This window comes from Danio rerio, chromosome 9 (genome assembly GCF_052040795.2).
Source record: "Danio rerio strain M-AB ecotype USA chromosome 9, GRCz13ab, whole genome shotgun sequence".
Classification (NCBI taxonomy): domain Eukaryota; kingdom Metazoa; phylum Chordata; class Actinopteri; order Cypriniformes; family Danionidae; genus Danio; species Danio rerio.
In genome coordinates this window covers 30,802,573-30,819,554 of record NC_141029.1, presented here as the reverse complement: position 1 = coordinate 30,819,554, position 16,982 = coordinate 30,802,573, and the positions used below count along the sequence as shown (strand labels likewise).

The following is a 16,982-nucleotide window of genomic DNA, read 5'->3' as shown; positions in this document are numbered from 1 at the left end:
ATAGATTCAGTTAAATAGACTTAATTTAGTTGTTCACTTGTAAAATGAGATGAAAGATGTAACCTCTACTGCCATCAGTACCAGTAGGCTAGTGCAGAAACTCTATTGAAAATACAGGGGTAAAATAAACTCCTATTTTGCTGACATGGCAGGGCAAAATGGAATTTAATGCAGTGCTTCTTGTCTGATCTGTGACCCACTTTATATCGTATATCTATCAGGCAGTAAAAATCACTGATTTTTAAAGAAATCAGATCTTAAATGTGGCAATTTTATAATGGAAAGATATACAATTTTATAAGTTCACCGGAAGCACTGAGGCTGGCTGGGTGAAATTAAAAGTCTATGTGCATATACCCCCATTGTCCACAGAACCACTGTTAGACGGTGACTTGCCTAATTATTACCTAATTATTTGCCTAATGAAAATCCATCGGCCTTTCACTCATTTATTTATTTTTTTCGTAGTTATTAGCGTGTTTACGTTAGATAAACAACACAGCAATAGTGTCAGCTAGGGATGCTCAAAATAATCGATTAACCGTTAACTGAAAGGGTGCGTTTGTAACCGGTTAATGCTATCAGTTAAACGATAAAAAATATTTTATATATTTTTAGTTTGGCTGCATAAGGGGCCGATTGAATGCGCCTTTGGGTTAAGAGGGGCATCTTTTGCACGCGCAGCTCATCCCAGAGCAGCAGTTTGTGTTGTCAAGACAACTACAGAGAACTTTTAAAGAGCTTGGTTTCCGCTACATTCATTCTTCAATGGCGGGGACCAAAATGCATCCATCCACGGCTACATTACCCTTTCAATATATTCAGTCATTGTTGTTGTTTTTAATAGCAGATTATAATTGCACTGAAAGGTATTAAAAGGTAAGTGAATTATAACATCGCAAACTTTTCTGTAACCATATATAGTGCTGTGCGCTATCTGTTGGCGTTACGTGCTGACTGACTGACAGGTGCGCGATGCGTGAGGCCAGCAAACTCGACGAAGCTTTCAGTTAAGATGAACACAGTTTCCATAGTTATACTTTATTTATAGATAAAGGTATATGGCTCTGCATATAATCACTCTATCTTGCTGGAGTTTATAGCCGTTTCGCTTTACTTCAGGACGCATTAATGCCGCTCTGAAGGTCTAATCGCTGTTTTAAGTTATCCAGAGCTGTATAATTGTACAAATCTTGAATATCACAATATTATTAAATATTACAATTGTAACAACACAGACAGCAACACTTTTGCACAATCGATACCCAGCTGATTCAGTCGTTTCATAAGAGGACCGCGCTTTCTTCTCTTCTTTTTTCCTTGTCAACATAAAGGCAGTGAGGTGCGCCTTTTCGGCCCTAATGCCATTTCAGCTGATGTTGACCTGGATCTGCGTCATAAACGCAACAAATAGGCTTTACCTTTTATTTTACAGCTTATAAAGCATGGATGCACATTAATGCAATATCATATTTAAACAACAAAACTGTTTACAAAAAGTCAACATATGCGCGCGTTGTTGTTGTCTTTTCATTACGCAGCGCGCGCATTTAACCGCGAGGGAGAGAAAGGAAACCATATAGCAAGACATAATCTTTAAAATAATGATTTCTATTAAAAATGTAAAAAGGTTTTGTGAATATAATAATACAAGCAGGGCATTAAATAAATGCATATTTTCCTTGGAGCGGGCATATTGAGGAAGTCAGCTATTTTTATTTGACGGAAGAAAAAAACATATGATTGAAAAAAACAGCCTATGCCGGTTATTAAAAGGAATCAGTCAGTGTTTTTGTTTTGTAATATAAATTAATTATTTAAGTGTAAATAATTTAGGGCAGTCCTATTTATTTTATTAATTTTATTTAGTTTATTCTGTTCTTCTGTGCCAAACACTGCAGGTGCGTGAAAATGCTGTTATTTTCTATTATTAATATACTAGCATATAAAAATAAATCAGTATTTTAAAATGTAATATTTAATGTGTCAGACACAAAATTGACACGTCGATTTGTTTAATATAAAATTAATAGTAATCTGATCAGTTAACCGTTAATAACCGATTAATGAGCAGCGGTTGTCAGTTAGCAAAATTAACCGAAATGAGCATCCCTAGTGTCAGCTGCAGCAAATAGAAAGTTTAACCCCGTGCTATAAAATCTGACACCTTAATGGCAATCAAATACATGAAAAATAAATACAGGCCACAACTGAACATTAAGAATGATCTCTGAGTGGCTTAAACCAAGTATAGACTTGTGCTGAAAATGTGTCCATCAGTCTCTTTAGGTGAGGTTAATGTTAAATTAAACGAATTAATAAATAACTATAAAATATATATAATTATTAGACTGTTGCACTTTTTTGAGTCGTCAATATGCTCGTCTTTATACAGGCCTATTGTTGTGTGCGCAACATTTGTATATCTGTAACCATCAAGAAATGGGGTCGCGAGTCACTGGCATTGTTATTTTGGTGGTCACGGGCTGAAAAGGTTGGGAACCCCTGAGCTACACCACAGATTTTGCTTACACGTCAGGATTCTTTAATATTAGAGAAAGTTATTTATATTGTAATAGTGTCCACCTCTACAAAACACCACATTTGTCTGTGCTTCTTTTTCCAGTTATTATTAACAATGAATTAATTAGCGTTAATAACTGCTTTTTGTTTGTCAGAAGTAGTTATATATCAAAATGAAAGGAATTGTAAAAACATAACCCACATATACAATAACTTCATGCTTCACATGCACATTAATGTGTGTTTGTATTTTCTGCTGTAGTTATTATTGGTGCAGATGTGAAGGGGAGGAAAATTTACAACATGCGTCACGTTTACAAAGACTTCCGCAAAGGATGCACCGGTGTATCCTCATTCATAACTTCTCAGGAAGCCTCCTCTCTCCTCATTCCTCATTGTCTTGTGATGCGAGAGTTAAGATGACATACAAGATGGCTGAACTCGATCAGTTTAGGTCATTGGATAGGATAGAGTAGGATAAGATATTGAGAAGCACCCATCATTTGACATCACTTACAAGATGGCTGTTAGTTCTGCTTGAAATGTTGCCTTATTTATTTGATTAAAAAATACTGAAAAAGAGAAACTAAAGTGAAATCATGCACTTAATCCACCTCACTTTTGAAGTCAGAAATCTGAAAGTTTTGAGTCATTTGATCTGACGTTCAAAATGTCTTTTTGCTTGTTACCTTCATTTTTCAGTTAAGTCAACTGGAAATCATCATTTGTTGGTTTAAATCAACATGCAAAACTAACAAATACATATTTTAATGTTTTAAACCTTATTTTTGAATCATTATCATTTTTTTGTTAAATTCCTTGTCATTTATTAGTGTAAGTGAAACATCACCTTGCCACCTTGAGGAATAAAGGTGAATTGCACATATTGAGTTATCAGATAACTCTATCATTGTTAATCATTGTTATTATAGTCTACACTTTTTAGCAACCCAATATGCTTTTTACAATAAAATTTAGAAAATATACATTAACAATTTTTTTTTTATTCTGGTTATATGACTAATAATGTAAATATTGATGAATACTTAGAATATTAGAATACTTGATGAATAAGGTTGATGTCTAACTTAAAAAAAAAAAACATTTAGTGGATATTTAACCCTTTATTAATTGTTTAATTATCTTGACTATAACATACAAAACTAACAAATTCAGTAGTCATTCAGTATATATAATTTTTTTTTCCAATTACTTAATTTTCTTGACTATAACTTAACTTATCTTGAATATTTATACTATGCACCTATAATTTTCAAGTGTAAAATTGTGGGGTTACAGCAAATGGGTTTAAAGTTAATGAATGCGTGACACTACTAATATAATAGCATATAATATATATAATAACTATTATAACTGTACATTGTTCGCATGTGGACATTAATTTACAGTAATAACTCATATCATACAATTAACACAAAGCATCTTAAATTGAAACGACAATTTTTCAAAACATTATTATTTTTAGTCTTGAATTAAACTGAATATGCTGATGCCATTTTAATAATGTGATATTTCACTCTACAATAAAAATTTACTTAATTTATCAACCTAGAATTTACTCATGCCAATTTTTATTTGAGGAATAAATAGCATTACAACTTTTTTAAATGCAAAAAATGAAACTTTCAATGGACATGAATAAAGTTCTCACACACAGGTCTTTTTAACCCTTTAAGAGTTAATGTTTTTGTTGAAAACAAAATGAGATTTGTGATCAGATGTTTCTGATGCTCTTTGCTTTTTTAAAATGAAGTTCTTATACTTGCATATATTGTATTGAGATTTATATATATATATATATATATATATATATATATATATATATATATATATATATATATATATATATATATATATATATATTATATATATATATATATATATATATATATATATATATATATATATATATATATATATATATTTATATATATATATATATATATATATTTATATATATATATATATATTTATATATATATATATATATATATATATATATATATATATATATATATATTTATATATATATATATATATATATATATATATATATATATATGTATATATCAATTCATAAAATTTTTCAGGTCTCCAGAAGGTGTTGAAGGTCCACCACCAGCCCTCCCACCCAAGCAGTCCCGGAAGAACCTGAGCCAGCTCATACTGTCCCATTCCCAACAGGACTTGGACAACCACATCAACGAAATGTACGATGTCCCCACAGCAACCGACAAGGTCATGGTAAGAATACATCTGGTGACTCAGTCGACCCAGACTGTCTGTGCTACTTTGTAGTTCCTCTTTCCAAAGTTGCCATTAATAGTCCAGTGTCCCTCCCTTCTGTGGCACACCACTGATGGCACTCTCTAAAGTAATAAAACACTTGCTAGTTTGGTGCAGGCAGTTCTTTGCACATAAATAATTTTCACTACCTTTGTGAGAGTTCATCTTTTAAAGGGCTTGTTTTATTAGTATGGATAAAAAGGCAAATGTGGGAACTAATAGCAATACAAAATGATGTACAGTAGCATTTATACTTCAAATGCTGTTTGATGTGCTTTGTTTTTACATGACCAAATGTGAAAAAGTAAGTCTTATTTTTAGTTTGGTTAGGAAAATACTTGTAGTTTATATTTGTTTAAAAAGTAAAAAAATGTTAAGGTCAATATTATTAGCCCCCTTAAGAGTTTATCTTTATTCGATTGGCTACAGAACAAACCAGTGTTGTCTAGTGAATTGCCTAATGGCGCCAATCTACCTGGTTAAACTATTTAAAGGGGTGGTCCACTATGATATCTTTTTTAAGCTTTGGTTGATGTGTAATGGAGCTCTGTGAGCATAAACAACATCTCTGAATGCAAGACGATCTAAGTTTAATGCAAAGAAAGACATTGGCTTTTACAGAGTTAGCTTAGCAAAGAATACAGCGAACAAAGTTCGAGGACTGCAAAAAAAAAAAACATCGCTTCAGGTTACACGCATTCACCATGCACAGTGAAGGGGCGTGGCCAGAGGCGTGTCCAAACACTGCTATTTCCACAGAGCTTGATCTGTTTCTGTATTTTGCTTCCAAAAGGACACAACACAAAGAGAGAAGTGCTTACAGTTTAATTTAAATTATGTTCCAGAGAATTATAAAAAAGATATAGCTAGCATTTGACATAGGACAGTGCATCTCAGTTCAGAGCTGGATTTGTCTAAAAAACTCTTCAAAAAAGATACAGTTCCAACCATAACAGACAAAGCTGTGGATTGTGAGTCACGACCTGTAAGTGTTTTTAATTGTTAAAATTGATCTATTACATGCACAGCTTCTAGCATTAACGATCCGCTAATCACAGGACATTATGTTAGCTGACCAATCAAAGCCTTTTGAGGGTGGCCCTTTGGAGGAACAAGGAAATATGGCAGTCGGTTTCATGTTTAGCTGAATATAATGAAAGATTTATGAAAAAAAAATATTGTGATTTTATTTCATTTTTTACAAATAAAGCATGAGCACACATTGCTTTGCACCCCATAAACACAACCAAGCCTTAAAAATACACTCTGGACCACCCCTTTAAGCCTTTAAATGACACTTTAAGCTCAATCTTGCAAAAAAAAAAAAAAAAAAAAAACTAGCTAAATATTATGCAAAAGTGTTAATTTCACAGGAAATAAAAAATATTTTGTCTTTAATTGTATAATTCAGAAGCAGGCTAAGATGACAATTTAGAAGTGAATTGAGAAGTGAATTTTTATTTGTTAAACCATTCTAATCTACAACCAAAGAATCTAGAATTATAATCTAGAATTTCAAAGCCACACCAATAGAAGTGTGCCAGTAAAATGGCTTAGGAAGATTTGAAACTTGTTTGAACAGATCAGAAATGTGAAGGCATATGACATCTATGCAAAGTCATACATCATTTAAAGAAAAAAAAAACAAGCTAGAATGTACTCAAATGAAGCTAATGTAAATGAGACAGGAAAAAAAGAGCAACGTGCCATGTTAAATTGATTTAAAACTGAAATGGAAGAACTGAAATAATTTCTATTTATTTTCACATTAGCCCAATGGAGTCGTTCCTCATGACAATCTTGTCCTGATCAAGATGAAGCCGGATGAGAACGGGAGATTTGGGTTTAATGTGAAGGTAAAATGACCTACTCCTGTCATTTTCTCTGAATGATTGTTTGATATTTAAACTTCCCATTGCCTTTGAAACCTCTCCCTCTTCTTTGTTTTCACTTTAGGGTGGATCTGATCAAAAGATGCCAATTATTGTGTCTCGAGTAGCGCCTGGAACATCGGTATGTCTAATAAACTGTTTATTGCCATAAATACTGCTATAATACCCTTTATAGGGCAGCTGGGATTAAAGCAGGAGGTGATAAGAAATGACATATTGAGGAGCGACCCCTATAGGATTAGAAGTGAACTGTCCTGTTTGTCAGTTTTTATGCATTGATCTATTTTACTTTCATTCAAAATTGGCCATAGAATCCCCCCCCCCCTCTCTCTCTCGCTCTCTCTCTCTCGCTCTCTCTCTCTCTCTCTCTCTCTCTCTCTCTCTCTCTCTCTCTCTCTCTCTCTCTCTCTCTCTGTCTGTCTTTCTGTCTCTGTGTGTGTGTGTGTGTCTCTGTCTGTGTCTCTGTCTGTGTCTCTGTCTGTGTCTCTGTCTGTGTCTCTGTCTGTGTATCTGTCTCTGTCTCTGTGTGTAAATGATGAGATGAAAAAATAATAACAGAACTTGGGTCCAATCATGTGTGTTTCTTCTGTAGGCTGATTTGTGTGTCCCCCGACTGAACGAGGGCGATCAGGTTGTGCTGATCAACGGTCGGGAAATTGCAGAGCATTCACATGATCAGGTGGTCATGTTCATCAAGGCCAGCTGTGAAAGCCACTCGGGGGAGCTCATTCTGCTGGTGCGGCCCAATGGTGAGCCCCGGCCTCATTAACACACTGCTGCTGCCTTTGAATAATGACTACAGAAGTCTAGGGTGGGAGGATTTTGGAAGAGGTCTCTTATGCTCTCTGTGGCTGCATTTGTTTGATTTGAATCCGGTTAGAACAGTAATTTTGTGAAATCTAATTGCAATTGAAATTTGAATTTGTTTTAAAATGTTATTTATTTCTTTGATAGCAATTTATTATTATGATTAATTATAAATATAATTCAAATTGTTATGACTTGTTAATATTATAGCTGTTAGTAATATTGAAACATTTGTATTAATATGTTAAAGTAATATTATTGTGAAGTTAAAATTTTATAAAAATGTATACATTTTTATAGAGTAGCAGTTCTATACATTCTACAGACCTTTTGATGCATCCATGCTGAATAAAACACTTGAGTTTTTGAGAATTAATGAATGAGTAGAGTGTAAATAATTCTGAACCCTAACATTTTGGATTTTTTACTCTAAGTTGTTTATCACAGACACCATTATGATTATGTAAATATCAGTGATAAGCTATTTTTGTGTAAACAAAATGTGTCTCCTTAATTTCAAGCAGCGTTGTGCTAGCTACTGAAAAACAGTAACTAGTTACAGTTACTAGTTACTTCATTTAAAAAGTAACTCAATTAATTAATTAACTCAAGTAATTAATTACTGTTAAAAGTAATTTTTTATACCCCCATTAATGCCCTATAATGTCACTTCAGTGCTGCATGGACATTACACTGTTGATCAACTTCACAATTTTAACTAATTTGCATTCTCACAACAAACACAATACAGACTTTAACAAAAAGTAATTTTTAAACACTCATTTAAGTCAGACCAGCAGCAACTGAGTAATATATTCAGAAACAAAAAAGCCAAAACTAAAGTTGCTTCAGCACCAAAAAGTCTGTATTAACCCTAAACATGTTATTTCACAGCGTGAGTATGAAAACTAGCAACAATATACAACAAACACAAAACCTTTATGAAATAAATAAATGAAAGCAATCTAAATTATCATTCAGAATCAATTTGGTGAAACTCAGCACCAAAACTTTTATTATTGGCAACCATCGATTTTATGCATTTTAAACAAAATAAAAACATAACAGCTGCTCAAAAATCAAATCTATGAGCAATTTTCAAACTTACCACAAATTAAACGTTGTATGTCAGCAACTTACGGAAAGTAAGCGGTGTATATTCAAAGTGCAAAATCTGCTGGTGTATAACAGCTATAAAAATATTAAAACAATAAAAAATAAATTACAGCATTTTCTCTGTAATACAACACTATAAATTTAAATAACATGTTCTGAAATATAACAATATAAATGCGTCACTGTGTCTACTAAACTAAACAATTTTGTTATACAGATAACAAATGTGTGCTTATTCATTTTCATTTATGTTAGTAATAGTAATTAATATAACTTAATATAATAGTAATTAATAATATTGATATAACTTTTTAATTTGACCTGATTAAACTTAATTTAACTTTAATAGTCTCTCGGTCTCTCGCTTGCACAATCTGTGTACCTTGCAATCATTCGGTCTCTGCTTTCACTTGACTTTTGTCCAGTTTCGTGCCTCATATATGACGTGTCTTCTCTGCTGTGGTTGGTTGGCATCCACAAATCCCACAATGTGATGCCGCTGTAAACAAAAAGATGTGGGCTAGACTGTAGACAAAATTAATTAACTTACCAAATAACGGACAAACGCATTATATTGTAACAATAATGGAGTTATTATGTTTTAAAAAGTTATGGATTACAGTATTAGCTACTGTCAAAAGTAATACAGTTATAGTAACGTATTAAAGAGAACATCAACTGCATTTTTTTTTTTAATAACTTTTGGACTTTTTGACTTAATGTTTGAGTTTGGCATGGGTTAGCCTCACATTATTGCACAAAAACCTGAAACCAGAATGGTTTTATTTGGAATTTAGATTTTTCATTTCATGACCCATTTTAGATTTAATAATAACTTGATAATAAACCTTAAACTACGAACATATATTTTACATTTAAATGACAAATATAATTATTTTGATTGCATTTATATACTTTTTCTGGCATTTGTTGGGGGAAAATGATCACTTGTCCTTGTAGAGTTTACAATAACTTTCATAATAACTGTCTCTCCCTATGTAGCAATCTATGATGTTGTTGAGGAAAAGCTGGAGACAGAGCCAGATTTCCAGTATATCCCTGAAAAATCTCCTACAGACCCATCTCACCTCGACCAGGACGCCTGGAGAGACTCAATGCTGTATTTAAAGGAGGGTCTCAACAGCGGTACTATACTGGCCCAGTTTGATGTGAGTAAACCAAATCAGTCTTTTGAATATTAATGAAGCTCATGCTTTGTACCAGCAGCAAAAACATTCAAGCATCTTTTCAATCAAAATCAAAAGATTCTACTCTGATTACCAACAGTGAGCTGCATAATAATTTGACTTCTGTTCTCTGTTGTCAAAAAAAATGCAGCTCATATCCAATTGTCATCTAAATGGTTCTTTTACGGCATGCTCTGAAATTCACAGCAATCAGGGTTATTCATGGTGCAGTCATATCAAATTAATTTCCTATTACTTCCTGCCTTTCATCAAGCAGCCCTAATATCTGTTGGTATATGTGTGGAGTTACAGTCAATCAACACTTGCATTATTTTAGATAAAGGTTCTAGACTGCACAAACATGGTGTGTGCTGAAAATGCATAAATGCCATAGATTATTCATTCATTCATTTTCTTTTCGGCTTAGTCCCTTTGAGTGGTGCAATCAGGTCTTTTGCAAAACACCTGTGCTTAGGTTGAAAAGTCCAATTTTTGAAAAGGTTTTACATTTTGGTACGCTAAATCATGCTTATATTTGTATTACTATGTATTATTATTATTATTATTATTTTATATTGATAATTAATAGGGATGTAACAATTCACCTGACTCACGATTCGATACGATTCATGATATTATTCTCACAATTTACAATTTAGTCACAATTTTTTAAACAATATTATTTGAAACAAATTTAAGGTGAAGAGCCCTTTCAGTTTTTTCTTAAATGCTGCACATTTTTTGCAAAATAGTACATTTTCTGCCATAAATAAATTGGGGACTGGCAACAGGCATAAAAATACTGATTATAAAATTACCTATTATATAGTAGGGTAGAGACAGGAGCTGAACATGATTATGAAGGTGTGAGACACCTAAGAAGAGATCATCTTTAACATTTTTAAATATTCAGTAACAATAAGCAACTAATTAAAATATGCATAAACTAATTTGAAAAGTAGAAGGTAAAAATATTCTAATATCTGGTCTTGTATCAGAATAGCTTTTTCTTTCAGTCTAAAAAACATCTTCACACTTTCACTATGAAAACACTGATGCACTGTATGATCTCTGTAGCACTCGTCAGAGCAAGCTTATTAAGAGTTTTTTTTTTGCGTATAGAAGTCTGTGACAGTAGTTTTTCACTGTGCTGATGGTTTAATGCATCATATTTGTGTTCTGGTAGTGCAAGTAAACGTCTTTTTGCAGTATTTGCACAGTTTGTGTTTTTTTTGGTGCACCTCACCGCTGTCATTTTACTCTTGCTTGCCGCTGATGTGCAGGTAAAGCGAGTTTGCACACTGTTCAAAAATATATCACGATTTGTGAGGGAAATGTTTAATGTGTGACATTTCTGAAATGATACGAAAGGTCAGACTTAAAGATTTAGTCTATTATTTAACATTACTTTTTTTCTTTTCTTTTAAAAGCAATTGTATCGTAAAAGGCCTGGAATGACAATGTCATGTGCCAAATTACCTCAGAATATTTCCAAAAACCGCTACAGAGACATCTCACCTTGTGAGTATACCTGCACTCCTTTCCTTTGTACTAATAACAAGTGTCATTGATAAAACATGAGTCTGTTTTGTTGTTTTTCTGTCAGATGATGCAACTCGAGTCATTCTGAAAGGCACAGAAGACTACATCAATGCAAATTACATCAACGTGAGTGACTCATAATTATTCTATTATCTCACTAAAATCTCAAGTACCCCAGGAAAGATGCGCTGTGATAAATAGCCTTTCATAATGTGTTCTGTCATGTTCACAGATGGAAATCCCTGCCTGCAGTCTCATAAACCGCTATATCGCCTGCCAGGGGCCTCTGCCCAACACGTGCTCTGATTTTTGGCAGATGACGTGGGAGCAGGGCTCTTCTATGGTAGTCATGCTTACTACTCAGGTTGAGCGAGGACGTGTATGTATGCCTTTTGACCTTTGAGGATTATGTGATGGTCTTGTTGTTTGCTTTTCGAGCTTTCATAACTCATTTACTTTTTACTGCAGGTCAAGTGCCATCAGTACTGGCCGAACCCCTCAGGTAGCGCTACATACGGCGGCTTTCAGATTTCCTGCCAGACTGAAGAGGGAAACTCTGCTTTCTTGGTTCGGGAAATAACACTTACTCACATTGAGGTGAGCTTATCACAGACTTAGTCATTTTATTAGAGACGGGTTGTGCTAATTTCCTAGCACTTCAGGTTGTGAGGCTACAAAATAGGCTACTGTACACTTCCACTGTTGGACCAGTGCTACTTCAAAACACTCTCTACCTTTAAAGAAAAACGTAAGAACAACATGCCTCTACATTGCTAAACTTCTTTGTTCATGACCACTTTTTAAGCCCTAGTTGGACCAAGATATTTTGCAGCCCCAAAACCCCTGGGTGTTTGCCATAAGAATGCACTGATGGGGCTTGACCAAGCCACAGAAGTGACCGTAGAAATAGGACTGGCTCTTGCGTGAAATAGCATGCTCTCTTTTGGCCAGTAGTAATACTGCTGTTGTTTACTCGACCTCATGTCAATCCAAATCAATTAGATATTTGTTCATCTTCAGAATTATTTCTTTCTTTCCACTAAAAGTATATCAAAAAAACACTTCCAAAATATTTCTAATAGCTGCATTTACACTGCATGGTTAAAGTGACTCAATACAGATTTTTTTTCTGTCATGTGGCACAGATGGGGTATGGCCCTTGTACATGCAAGCAGGAAGAAATCGCATGGATTCCGATTGACTTAAATCAGATTCAGGCCTTGTTCATATGTGGAAATTTATTCTATTTGAATTGGATCCATTCCTCTGTCTGCAGTGTAAGCAGATAGATCGGATTTTAACCTGACAATGCGAGTCGTGTATCATTTCAAAACTGTTGCGAATGACATCAAGTCTGACGCCTTCTTTTCAGAACAGACTTCAGGAGAGTCCCAAACCTTATACCCATATACGACGAGTAAAAAAGCTTTTTTATTGTTTTGTAGCACAAGTATTTATCAATGTTAATGAGAGAGAGAGAGAGAGAATAATATCTGCAACGTAACCAATATAAACTATTATAAAACTGGCATACGTCACATGCATAAATCACACCATGGACATTACATTAAGATGCCTACTAGTTTTAAAAAGGCCTAAATTAAAAGAAGATATTTTTTTCTGTCATAAACTAAAGTAAAACAACTTGTCAAAAGGAATTGAAAAAATGAAACCCTGCAAACACATCAAAAACAGGAATGGAGAAAAGCGCACACTTTTATTATCGGTTATCAGTCAGCACCCGCTCTTTTTTTCCTGGTCATTTCCATGGCCTTTGCCATGTGCTGTGTAATTACAGACAATCGGATGCGAGTCACTTTTAAAAGATTATGTAAGCTGGTCAGCAAAAAACAAATCGGATACAGTCACAAAATTAGAACTGACCATCAACATCTGCAGTGTAAATGCAGCCTATGAGATAGAAAAAAAAATAATAATATTAATCAATAAGTCACAGCTAACCTCATTGCTTCATGCCGAAACTCAGACGTACTGCACTACATGTAAAAAGGATCCTCATTGCTTCTTGCTCATCAGGCAACCATGCTTACGATTCTGTGACCAAAATTGAATTCTGTAAATTGGAATGATCAAGTGTTATATGTGATTAAAAGGCCAATCAAAACAGAGAGTTGCATTGTGGAGCGGTTGTGTCATTTGGGTTCTGATGTGTTTTTCAGTGGAGGGACAGAAATATGTCAGATTTTACTTAATGTTTTATTCTGAAGATTTTGTCAGGGATTTTGATTTGCTTTTTCAACTTTTGTCAGGGTTTATAAGAACATGAGGGTGAGTAAATGATAATAGAATAAAAATGTTTGTTTAAAATACATTTGTTCCCAAGAATAAATACAGTAGTTTACATTTGAAGTTGATCAAAATTGTGAAAAAGACAGATGTTGATTAATTTTAGGACAACTTTGATGATATTTTTGATCATTTTCAAATGTTGACTACCGTTGTTTTGTATGGAAGTGAAGTTAAAATAGTTAATTAAAGATGTTTAGGTGTACAATATCATTAAGTTTACTTGCATTGGACAACATTTAGTCTACAATATTTAACATTTGTCCTCATTCCAGCACTCAAAAAAGGATTTTTGCTGGTTGTTCAAACTCCTTATTTAAAATTTAATGTACAATTCTCTTGAATAAACAGTTAAGCTAACTTAATTGATTGGTGTAGAAGCAGCATGAAGGAATTGTGTGAAACCCAGCACTTTTTACAGTGAGTCTAACAGGGGTATTTTTGTACTTGCTGCTCTGTTGTGTGCTGTTAGAGTGGAGAGAGCAGAGAACTGACCCAAATCCAGTATCTGGCTTGGCCTGACCACGGTGTACCAGACGATTCAACAGACTTCCTGGATTTTGTGGCTCTGGTCCGGAATAAACGAGCAGGGAAGGATGAGCCTGTGGTGGTCCACTGCAGGTAATCCACATATCTATTAATTTCTTATTGTAATTATCTGGAGTGAATTACAGTCTAATCAAGTCTTGTTGTACCATTTCCTGCTCCCCTCTGTTGTGTCCCAGTGCTGGGATTGGTCGGACCGGAGTTCTCATCACAATGGAGACAGCCATGTGTCTGATGGAGTGCAGTCAGCCGGTGTTTCCATTAGAAATAGTGAGAACCATGCGGGATCAGAGGGCCATGATGATTCAGACGCCTGTAAGTCCCGAGAAGCCTCTGTGTCTGTCAAACCCCTGTCCTTGAGAGTTTATTAATATATAAATATAAAGACACTGCAGGTGAAAGGGATACAAACATTAACTATAATGACTGTAATTATCATCATACTTTCCCAGCTGACTCATCACATTACGAATAGCAAAAAAATGTGTCAAATGTTATGCTTAAATGTGCAAATAAAGTATTTTCACAAGCCAAATAAGCCATAATATGCATATCTTTTTAGTATAGAAATTAGATCTTTGGATGAAATCAACATTAAAATAATTAAAAATATATATATATTAAATATATATATTAAATATAATATATATATAAATAAATATATATATATATATATATATATATATATATATATATATATATATATATATATTATTATTATTATTATTATTATTATTGTTATTATTATTATTATTATTATATATATTATTTAGCATATGTTTATCCAGAGTGGCTTTACATGAGGGTAAAAGAAGCACTTGGACTTGTCACAACATCTATGCATTGAGTTTAAGTTAGTTTAGCTTTTCTTTTCTTTTATAAAAAGGCATATTGTGTTGGAAAATATCCCTCTATAAAACATTTAGAACAGATTTAATCTGTTAACTTTTGTGTACAGTATGCAAGTGCTGCTTAAGTTGAGATTTATGGTTCTGTGCAGGAGAATATACAATTACTAATTTCAAAAAATGTCCTTTAAACATATGAGTTGAAATTAAAATTCATAATAAAAGTTTGACAGAGAAAGAAACACTTAACAGTGTATTTTCTTTCCAGTAGGCTGAAAAAAATATTTTGTCTTTCCATATGTTGATGGAAAATGTTAAATGCAGATAATGTAATAAATAAACAACACAGAAATGGTTTTGATGGGACATTTTGAGTCAGATTTGGCATTCAGCTGCATGCTGTGATGTTTCCGCATGTAAAATGTGAATTAGAGTTGCTGTAGCAGCAGGTTTTGTCAATGCCGAGACTCCCAGAGCTTGAGACAATGGTGCAGCTGTGATTTCATCATGATCTGCTCTCTTTAATGAGGCCTGTCTTGCCCAAAGGCTGCTGACCATGAAACCACACTAATTAGACGGCAAGAAGGAGAAAAGACTGATGCTTAGTGAAGACACTTGTGTACTACGTGCCATTTCTGTACTTTTTCATTAGTGGTGTTGTCGAGTTGCACTATTTTTATTGCTCATACATCATTACAAAGTTTGGGGGAGGTATGGTTTATTGGCTTTTATTTAACAAGAATGCATTATAATGATCAAATGTGATGATAAAGCCATTTACATTATTATAAAAAATATGTTTTTTGTCATACAAATTAAATATTAAACAGCACAACCTGTTTTAGGCATAATAATAATGATGATGATGAAAATGATAATAATATTAATGATAATAATGATAATACATGTTTCTTGAGCACCGAATTAGCAAACTAGAAAGATTCCCAAATGGCTACTGAAAATATAAAAGATTTACAAATTACAAGAATAAAAAAATTACCAAATAAAAAATAAAATAATTATTAAATAAATAATTACTCTAATGTTGTTTCAGAAATGTTTCAGCTACTTTCGTTCGTGGAACATGAAATAAGATATTTTGAAGAAACATTGATAATGGTTCCATAATATTATTGTTAATTGAAAACTGTTGTTATACAATATATTAAAACAGAAAATGGTTAATTTAAATGGCAAAATTATCTTTTTATTAATATGGATCTAAGACTGGATGTTATTCAATATAGAAAGCATGTAAAATGTAAGTGTCAACTTTATTTAAATTAATATACTTTTGAACTGAATTATTTGAATCGAATTTTCTGCTGTTTTCATCTCTAGCTTCACTTGCTATGTGATCATTTTTTGACTTCTTTTGAAGCAGAGGCATAAACAATGTTTTTGAAATTTATTTATTTCTGTCTACATCTTATTATCTGGGTTTCCATTATAATGTGAAGAAAAAGCAAACTAAAAAAAGCAAATTATGTGCGTTTCAATCAAGTTGTGACTGACTAGCTGCAGTTTTGACAACCAAGTAAACAATAGTAAACAAGGCAGAAACAGCTGATTGGTCATGTAATTTTTAACTATGTCAAAGTTTCTTTAGCAAAGCTGTTTCTGGATCCACCAAAACATTTGTGTCAGTTAAGGGATTTTTATTTGAATTTCACATTTCAATCTTTCAATGTTGTTACACGCTACTTCAAAACGGTTATTAAAACAGGGTGATGGGATCCCAGCTGATGTCTGTTTCTTAAATTGATAATTCACCCAAAAAATTCTAAATTCCCCACCATTTACTCACACAAAGTTGTTCTAAACTTTTAGCATGAAAATAATACTAGGCAATGGCTCGTTTTCACTAAACGTTCTTCAATGCATCTTTTTTTTTGTGTTCAACAGAT

At 33.3% G+C, this 16,982-nt stretch overlaps 1 protein-coding gene across 2 annotated transcripts in view; it reads left to right on the top strand.

Annotated features, from left to right (window-relative positions):
* Positions 1 to 16,982, top strand: part of ptpn4a (protein tyrosine phosphatase non-receptor type 4a) — an 89,336-nt gene that overhangs the window by 69,710 nt on the left and 2,644 nt on the right. The window contains exons 16-26 of one of the 2 annotated variants that reach the window (XM_087266145.1): positions 4,635 to 4,788; positions 6,603 to 6,686; positions 6,787 to 6,843; positions 7,315 to 7,471; positions 9,648 to 9,814; positions 11,263 to 11,353; positions 11,439 to 11,500; positions 11,607 to 11,753; positions 11,843 to 11,971; positions 14,154 to 14,302; positions 14,407 to 14,542. In XM_087266145.1, the coding sequence (XP_087122271.1) occupies positions 4,635 to 4,788; positions 6,603 to 6,686; positions 6,787 to 6,843; positions 7,315 to 7,471; positions 9,648 to 9,814; positions 11,263 to 11,353; positions 11,439 to 11,500; positions 11,607 to 11,753; positions 11,843 to 11,971; positions 14,154 to 14,302; positions 14,407 to 14,542 (1,333 nt within the window). The remainder of the gene's footprint in view (positions 1 to 4,634; positions 4,789 to 6,602; positions 6,687 to 6,786; positions 6,844 to 7,314; positions 7,472 to 9,647; positions 9,815 to 11,262; positions 11,354 to 11,438; positions 11,501 to 11,606; positions 11,754 to 11,842; positions 11,972 to 14,153; positions 14,303 to 14,406; positions 14,543 to 16,982) is intronic. The other variant, NM_001007200.1, reaches the window with a different exon arrangement.